At 38.8% G+C, this 9,221-nt stretch overlaps 1 protein-coding gene across 1 annotated transcript; it reads left to right on the forward strand.

The window, feature by feature from the left end:
- Nucleotides 1-3,687: 3,687 nt before the first annotated feature.
- Nucleotides 3,688-5,324, forward strand: LOC145107077 (uncharacterized). Its single transcript, XM_079043951.1, has 3 exons — nucleotides 3,688-4,164; nucleotides 4,279-4,733; nucleotides 5,207-5,324. The coding sequence occupies exons 1-3, from the start codon at nucleotides 3,688-3,690 to the stop codon at nucleotides 5,322-5,324; spliced, it is 1,050 nt and encodes a 349-aa protein (XP_078900077.1).
- Nucleotides 5,325-9,221: the final 3,897 nt, after the last annotated feature.

The following is a 9,221-nucleotide window of genomic DNA, read 5'->3' on the forward strand; positions in this document are numbered from 1 at the left end:
AATAGAAACTGGAAAGGGAGTTAGAGTTCTGACAAGGCAAAGGAAGAAAGCGTTAACAACTCACCAAAAAGGAGGTGAAGAAGGAGAATAAGCTGGTAGGAGATTCTGGATATAATTGTAATTACTGTCATGGAAAGAATCATTTGACAATATTAGTGTATGTTGAAAAGACTCAATGAGAAGAAGGACGAAAGAGAGAAAGATGAAGCTTACTATCTTCGGAAGATAGAGGAGCTAAAGAAAAAGAAAAGTGTGGATAATGCTAAGCCTACTTTAATTGTGTAGGAAGATGATGATGAGTCGAAGTTTGGTCGACAGTTTTGGAAGAGTCGAAGTTTGGTCGACAGTTTCGGAGGATGAAGAAGTCCGCAGACCCACACATGGCGGGTGCTTTGTCGCGAAGGATGAGTTCCCTAAGTACAAGGGAAAGTGTTTGATGGTTCGTGGTGATGTTGTGGATCAAAGGGGATATGTCACTGATGGCGGAAAGGCTTTGGATAACTACTTCGCTGCGAAACCTGTCTACGAGCAGATCAACGAAAGTGAGAAAATGATCAACAAGGTACATTCTATTCTCGAATCTCTAAATATTCATGTTTCTAGATATGAAACTGAATTAGATGATTTAAAATTTATAGTCTCTAGTTTAAGTGATAGTTTAAATAGAACCCGTTTAAGTAATACTAACTTAACTGATCAAATGAGTATGGTAACATAAAAAAGTGAAGAAAGGCGGATGTGGATTGAGAAGTTAGAGCTAGAGTTGTCTAGATCTAGGGATAATTTAATTTATTCACAACGAGACAATTTAGGGATTTTGAATCAACGGAATATTTTTTGTTTGATTGCTAAACGTCTTTATTCTAATATCACTCAGCTGCACATTCATTGTGAAATAGGGAAGAAATCCATAAAATGATTTTGCCCTTTCTAGAAATGAAAGAGGACGAAATCGATGCATACTGTTTCAAATGCGAATCCATCGTGTCATTTGACGAAGTCTCTGACGCTTACAAAATTGGACTGGACAAAATTGAATCTTATATACAGTCCAAAGATCATAAGAACATTCTTAACCATATTTTGAGTGAAAAAGATAAAGAGCAAATTAAATCTGATACATTACAGAAATTTGATTCATTATGCACTAAATTGAGTTCAGAAAATACTCTTGACGTTGAAAATGTATCTGAATTTGATGATGATAGTGACATGAGTGAGATCTCTGTGGAGGATGAGGTTGATTGTTTAGAATCTATAAAAAGCGAATATGAACCTGTGAAAAAATTGATTTCTGAAAATTCAGCTGAGTACGTTCGCATTTTTGAAAATGGTTCAAAAGTCATAAAAGAAAAGGAAATTGTTTCCCCAAAGCTTCAAACTATTACGAACCAGGTCTTTGAAACTTTCGGAATTAACAAAAATCAGACCAAAGAACTATCGTCCCTCGTAGAAGAAGACAATGTTTATGGGTGCGATGAATATTTCTGGTCTGCCCCTATTGACAATGCAAATGAAACCAAAGGTCTCTCATAAATGACCTCTTGGAAGACGAAGGGAAGATATGTGACAGAACATTTGAACAAAGTCAACTCTAGCTACGAAACAGGAAGTCCGAGTGGAACCAAAGATGTTCCAAGTGATACGTCGTCGGAACAGGCCGAAACACCTGTTAGAAAGTTGAAACCTAGGGCTAATTATCATAAGTCAGCTGAGGAATTTGCATCTCAGAAACGTCAAAGAAATGCTAGATACAATAAAAATCTAAAATAAAGAAAGCATTTTTGGAGATCCAGAAATGCTAACTTTGTTTATCAAGAAAGATCAACAAATCTGAGTGTGAAAGTCTCTTCAAACCTGAGTCCTAATAGTTTTTCAAAAACTCAGTCATCTTCTTCACCAATTTCAAAAACAAAAGTTTCTCAAAAACCCCCATTTTCAAAACAAGCAAAATCTTTTAAGAAAACAAAACCTAATTTCTCTCAAAAATCTAATGTTTCACAATCTGCCAAAATATCGAAAGATATAAAGGGCAAAGGAAAGGTTGTTTCGGATTAAAAAGTTCACATCAAAAACTCTGAATCAAACTTGAAAAAGGAAAAGATGGTTGAGAAAAAGGTTGTCAAGCAACGAATCAAAGATAAGAAAAGAAAAACCTCTTTTCAAAGGAATCCTAAAGATGAAAGGACAGTTGTTTTCAAAATAACTTAGAAAGATAAGTCCACTCTGATTAAAAGATCTTACTTGGTTGATGAAGCAATAATATTTCATGTGTCTATGAAAACTTCACATGTACCCAAACAACTTTGGCTTCCTAAATCTCTTTGATTTTTGTAGGTGATGTGTGACGAGCTGTTTGACTCCGAATGGTACATTGATAGTGGCTGCTCGTGTCACATGACAGGAAGGAAGGAAGAATTGTGGGAATATCGATCGTTGAAAGATGGAGGGAGAGTCAAATTCAGAAACAACTCACTCGGTGAAATCAAAGGATATGGAATTATCACGAATGAGGAATTTTCCATTCGAAAGGTTGCCTACGTGGAAAGCCTACAACACAATTAGTGTTTCTCCATTGGTTGTAGGTACTGGGTTGAAAGTGTCGTTCGATGATGAGGGGTCAGAAATTATCGAAAAGGAGACCAAAACAGTGCTACTAAAGTCGAAAAGAAAAGGACATATGTATCCATTAAATCTGAATCCTATCAAAGGGAAGCCAGCCATATGCCTTCTTAGGAAAGCACCTTTGGATGATAGTTGGCTTTGGCACCGAAGGCTCTCGCATCTCAACTTCAAAGATATCAATAAACTCGTACCTAGTGATCATGTGCGAGGACTTCCACTCCTGAAGTTTGAGAAGGAACATCTTTGTGCCGCCTGCGAACTTGGAAAGCAGAGCCGAAAGAGTCATTCAGATCATAAACACCAAAGTGATCAAGCCACTTGAGCTTTTACATATAGATCTCTATGTTCCGTCAGCCATCGTGAGCATTGGTGGTAACAAGTTTATTTTAGTTATTGTTGAAGATTTTTTAAGATTTACGTGGGTGTATTTTCTTAAACAGAAATCAGAAACCACTCCTACATTTAAGGACTTTATAAAGCAGATAGAGCTTCAACTACGAAAGCTGGTGCGTAACATTCGAAGTGACAATGATTCGGAGTTCAAAAACCAAGCGTTTGAAGAATTCCTGACTGAAAAAGGAGTAGCTCACAACTTTTCAGCTCCTTACACTCCTCAATAGAACGGGGTAGTTGAAAGGCGAAACCGATCTCTGTGCGAAGCTGTGAGGACCATGTTATCGTTTGTGAACTTGCCACTCTATTTCTGGGCAGAAGCTATAGGCACAGCCTGTTTCACACAAAACTGATCTTTCCTAAACAAAATATTTTCCATCACCCCTTATGAAGTTCTTAATAAAAGAAAACCTAATATTAAGTTCTTTCATGTCTTTGGTTCCAGGTGCTTCATTTTTAATTCAAAAGAACAAAGGAACAAATTTGACGTGAAGGCTGACGAAGGAAGTTTCTTGGGGTATTCTCTGACTTCGAAGGCATACCGGGTTCTCAACAACAAATCACAAAGAATCGAAGAGACCTACTATGTCACCTTTGATGACACCTATCTGAAGAAGTTATCAGAAGACTGACTCTCAATCGGACGAAAATTTTCCCATGAAAAATCTGATGTCAATTCCTCTATCTAGCCTTTATGAGGAGTTCATGAACCTCTTTGACGAACCAGACAAAGCGATCTCCTTAAAATCCAAAGTAGTAGATAACAAGGAAGACGAGCTCAAAAAGATCATTGATGATGTTGCGAAGGATCTTGAAAACGAGCCCCAAAGTACGAAAGACTCTGAATTTCTGTCTCAACCACAATCTACGAATGCTCCACTTCATGGGGAGGGTTTTGCTTCTATACCCACCTCAAGCACACCAATTCAGGGGGAGCATTCAACTCCTCCAGTAAACCATGAAATTCCAATCCAGGGGGAGAATCCAGCTGCCAATGAAGAGCTAAATCTATCATTCGAATGGGAGAATTCGGATTTTAATGAAGAAATAAATGTTGAGTTGGATGCATATTTTGATCTAAACTACCCTCCTCTAACCAAATGGACCAAAGATCATCCCAAAACACAAGTAATCGGAGAATCCTATGTAGGAGTTCTTACGAGAGCACAACAAAAGACGAATCGGACTACACTATTGTCCAAAATCGAATTTTGCATGTTCAATTCGTTCATCTCCAAAATTGAGCCCAAAAATGTTAAGATTGCTCTTGATCATTCTAATTGGATGCAAGCAATGCAGGAGGAGCTCAATGAGTTTGTACGAAACAAGGTTTGGAGGCTAATTCCAACTCCGAAGGATGCTTCTGTTGTTGGTCTCAAATGGGTGTTTTGTAATAAGCTTGACAAAGAAGGTAATGTGGTACGAAACAAGGCTCGATTAGTCGTTAAAGGGTATTGCCAAGAGGAAGGCATAGATTACGAAGAAACTTTTACACCAGTTGCCAGACTGGAGTCTGTTCGCATCTTCCTGGCATGTGCAGCTCACAAGAACTGTGAAGTATACCAAATGGATGTAAAATGTGCCTTTTTGAACGGGGAATTAGAAGAAATAGTGTATCTGGAACAACCACCTGGGTTCGTAAACGAAAAATATCCGAACCACTGCTACATTCTGGAAAAAGTAGTCTATGGTATGAAGCAAGCTCCACGAGCCTGGTATGAATCTCTTACTAGATTCTTAAAACAATCTAAATTTAAACAAGGCTCGGTCGACCCAACCTTCTTTCACAAGAAAGATGGTGACCATCTGATGATCGTCCAAATGTATGTTGATGACATCATTTTCGGATCTACTAATCCTAGGTTAATTGTTGAGTTCCGAAAGTTGATGGAAACTAAGTTTGAGATGACTCAATGGGTCCGATTAACTTTTTCCTTGGTTTGAATATAAGACAGAGTCAGGAGGGAATCTTTATCAACCAGGAGGCTTATACGAAGACCTTACTTGCGAAGTTTGGAATCGTGGGAGATTCGAAGGTGAAGGTTCCAATGGCATTCGGAACGAAACTAACACCGTTATTAGACAAACTAGCTCCTGATATGACACTCTATCGTCAAATGATAGGTTCATTGATGTATTTAATTGCTAGTCATCCAGACATCATGTTTTCTGTTTGCTATTGTGCCAGGTTTCAAGCAAATCCTCGCGAACCCCACATGACTGCCGTTAAGAACATCTTCAGATATCTTAAACGAACAACCTCGCTCGGAATTTCGTACCCTTCAAGATCAAGGTTCATTGTGTAAGCGTTCTCTGACGCTGATCTCAGAGGTTGCGGTCTAGATCGAAAAACCACAACGGGAGGAAGTCAATTTCTTGATGGCAAACTCGTAAGTTGGCAATTGAAAAGGCAAACTTGCGTCTCCCTTTCTACCGCTAAGGCTGAGTACATTGCAGCATCCACTTGTACCTCACAAGTAATTTGGATACAAAGTCAGCTCCGTGACTATGGGATTAATATGAAGCGAATCCCATTATACTGTGATTCTGAAAGCGCCATTCGCATCTGTCACAACCCAGTGCAGCACTCCAAAACCAAACACATCGCACTGAGGTATCACTTCAATAAAGATCACGTGGAAGATGGAAATGTCGAGATCCACTTTGTTAGATCCGTTGATCAGCTGGCTAACATCTTTATTAAAGCCTTACCAGAACAAACCTTTAATCGCATTCTTCAAGGCTTAGGAATGATAGAAGCTGAATCAAATCCGAAACCTCCTTCGCACTAGGAAAGTATTGATTGAACTGCAAATAGGTGCGAACGCTCGTAGTGATTCGTAGTCAACTGTTCAACTGCGAATGGGTGCGAACGCTCGTAGTGGTTCGCAGTCTATTGTTCAACTGCGAATTGGTCCGAACTCTCGGAGCGACTCGCAGTCCACTGTTCATTCGGAGGTTCGGAGTTTCTTGTATACTTTTGTATATTTTGTTTGTTTCTACTTATTTAATTTTTCTGTTTCAGAAAATTCAAAAATCCAAAATTATTTTATTTGTTTCTGTTTTTTATTTCTTTTTCAGAAAATTCAAAATCCAAAAGTATTTTATTTGTTTCTGTTTTTATTTCTTTTTCAGGAAATTCAAAATCCAAAAATATTTTATTTGTTTCTGTTTTTATTTCTTTTTCACAAAAATCAAAATTTCAAAAATACTTTCTATTTTTATTTTTCTGTTAAGACATAAAAAATAATAGATAATTTAGTAGGATTGACAAAAGATATCATGATACTCTCAATTACGAATGATGGGGCGGGTATTGAATTCCTAATCTTTACACTAATTAAGTGTCCCTAGAAACATGTTGTTGCATGTAGTTTGAAGCCTCTGAGACTCTATGTTCGAAGCCTTAGTAAATCGATAATACCAATCGTTTCTTCCCATTCAGGCTAATATTCACATAAGTCATTGAGCTACCTTACTCTTCCCAATCAGGCTAATATTCACATAGGTCATTGAGCTACCTTACTCTTCTCACATTGAGTTAAGAGTTGACTGTTTGGTCACTTTCGTATAGCTGAGGTACATTTCTCTTCGAATCCACCTCCCACTTCTTCTCCATCACATTCGTTTTCACTCTCGTAACCTTTGAGACTCATAGATATTACCACTGAGGTTTATGGTTACACAACCTCTATGTTCATGATCTTAAATTCATTATCACAACGAATTGAGTGAAACCCACAATCCAACACATATCTTAGAATTGATGGTGAACAATTGAAATGTTCTAGCTTTTCACCAAGGAGTTGATGTCAATCCATCTTTATGGTTCATACCTTAAAATCTCATTATTTTATTTTTGTGAGATCTTAATGAAATGTTCTAGGCCTACGACATTTCTTCCCATAAGATCCAGTTTTTATTTTTTCTTGAGATTTCTAAATTATCCAAACACTCAAAAACTTTCCAAAGCATACTTGTTCTTATGGCTACACTGGTCAGACAAGTACTTCATCCGAACGTTCGTTCTTATGTCAAGGTTCAAAGTTTGGATGAAGATGAATATACCCTTAAGCCTTATTAAAAAGAAGCCTTTCACTATTTCTCAACAAACAAATGATCATAATTCAACGGGATACCACACAGACACTTCTGAGTCTCTCTTGATTCCAAAGGAAGAGATTGTTGCCCGGGATCCAACTGTTTCATGTCTTTAATGACATCACTAGAATCCCATAGAAAACTTTATTTATTTCTTTATCTTTGGCACACTCTTACACGAAGATCCTTGTGATTTTCAAAAAGTCTGGTTCGTTGTCCTAATGGTTACTTTCAGATTCGGAGTACAGGAAATGATGATCAATTGTGAAAGTGTGTAACTGGAACGGCGATAATTAATGGATAAGATTGCGATCATGGCGCGTGGGAATTTCAAATTGTCGTTGACATCACGCCGCCTGACACACGCCTGTCACATGCCAGCCTGTCACACTTTTCAAGGCTACTTTATCAGGATTTTGAAGCGCCAAACGTCAATTTTCTCTCACTAATCGTACCGTATATAGGAAAATTCGACGCTTCACTTTTACTCACCGCTTTCAAAGTAATTATCCTTCCGGCGCAAGAAAACCCCTTTTCTCTCTCAAGCATTGTTCATTGTCTTCTCCAACCATTTCAATGGCAACACCATCTGACACTCCCTCTGATGTCGGTCAGACCGCTTCGTCAAGTTTACTGGGCATCAAGGCCAACCAAAACCTAATTCATGATCTTGATCCATCGAAGTATGACGCGTTTCTTCAGCCTCTCATCGAATGTCTTCGTCATTCTCCACTGGCACCGGTACTTACCATGTCTAAGGTTGTTTCTTTGGTTCATCTATCCAAGGCGTATTCTACCGCTAGCTATCAAGAAGGGGAAGCAATGATCACTTATGAAATTGATAACCAGAAGACCAATATTACCAAGACCAGGTTCTGTCGCCTGCTAGGGTTTTCTCAAGGTCACGATTTGGTTGATCCTGAAACCATCTCCATCTTTGCTCGTCCGGAGATGTTCTGCAATATGGGTTATCATGAATATCTAGTTGTCGTCTCCAAGTTCAAGAAGCCTAACCTTCCTCCTATGTGGAATGGTTTATTTACTCTACTCTTCAAGAGTTTTTCAGAGAGTGACTGGGTCTGACAATGCAAGTAAGCTTTTTCTTACCATTATGTATGGTGTTTATTCAGGGATTAATCTGGACTATGGATCAGTTCTTTGGACTCAGCTTGTCTAGAGTACACTTCCTGTCACTAGGCACATAGAGATTTCTTGTGCTCGATTTTGGTCCATTGTTGTTCATAGGGCCATAAATCGACTCCATATTCCGGTGCTCGAAGGTTCAAGTGTTGCCGATATTCCTATCTTTCACACTTCAAACTTTATCGTGGCTGATAGTTCAAGATTCGCATTTATTGGCTCAATTCCTGAATCGATGTTTCGTAATGTACCGGCTAACAGCGAAGTAATCAATGTCTACCGTAGACAACCAGATTCGGGTGCTCGACCTTTAACCGCTGCAATGCGACAAGTTTTGGAAGAGGCTGACAAGCCTAAGAAAGGGGAAAGAAAAAGGCGAAGGTTGGACCCTCCGAACCTGCTCGGATTCCGAAGAAGAAAAAGAGAGTTGTTCGTAAACCAAGAACTCCTTCACCAAGCGATGAGGAGGATTCATACTCCCATACGATCTCTGATGTTCGTAGACCTGAGAAAGACCAGCGTGAAACTGATGAAACTGTTGTCTCTTCGCAACCAATGGTTTCGGATCCGATAACTACGAATCCTTAGGTAACCTTTTCTATGCCAACTTCAGTTCCAATTACAGATGATTTCTTTCAAGATTTTACTCCACCTTCACCCACTGCTACAACAACACCGATCTCGATTTCTCCCTGCCCAAACGTTTTTGTGGGTGTTTCGTAACCTTAAACTTCGATTTCGTTATCTACTCCTCTATTTACAGACTCAACATCAACCACAACAACAACCACCAGTTCGCCACCAGTCACTACCAACATATCTGATACGGGGGCAGGGGCTTCTGGTTTTTGTGTTGATACAGAGTTCACTCCCATCTCACCACTTCGTCAAGATGATCCAGATACTATATTTGGTGATGATCGGGACACTTTTGAGGATTTTCGTTATAGTCCTTTTAATAT

This window comes from Lactuca virosa, chromosome 4 (genome assembly GCF_052849685.1).
Source record: "Lactuca virosa cultivar CGN04683 chromosome 4, Lactuca_virosa_CGN04683_v6, whole genome shotgun sequence".
Classification (NCBI taxonomy): domain Eukaryota; kingdom Viridiplantae; phylum Streptophyta; class Magnoliopsida; order Asterales; family Asteraceae; genus Lactuca; species Lactuca virosa.

What these genes read in the sequence shown, in the direction of transcription:
- LOC145107077 (XM_079043951.1), top strand. Translation starts at nt 3,688, where the DNA reads ATGTCAATTCCTCTATCTAGCCTTTATGAGGAGTTCATGAACCTCTTT. An exon ending in AAGTAATCGGAGAATCCTAT is followed by an intron (nt 4,165 to 4,278) that starts GTAGGAGTTCTT and finishes AAAAATGTTAAG; the next exon opens with ATTGCTCTTGATCATTCTAA. An exon ending in AAGCAAGCTCCACGAGCCTG is followed by an intron (nt 4,734 to 5,206) that starts GTATGAATCTCT and finishes CTATTGTGCCAG; the next exon opens with GTTTCAAGCAAATCCTCGCG.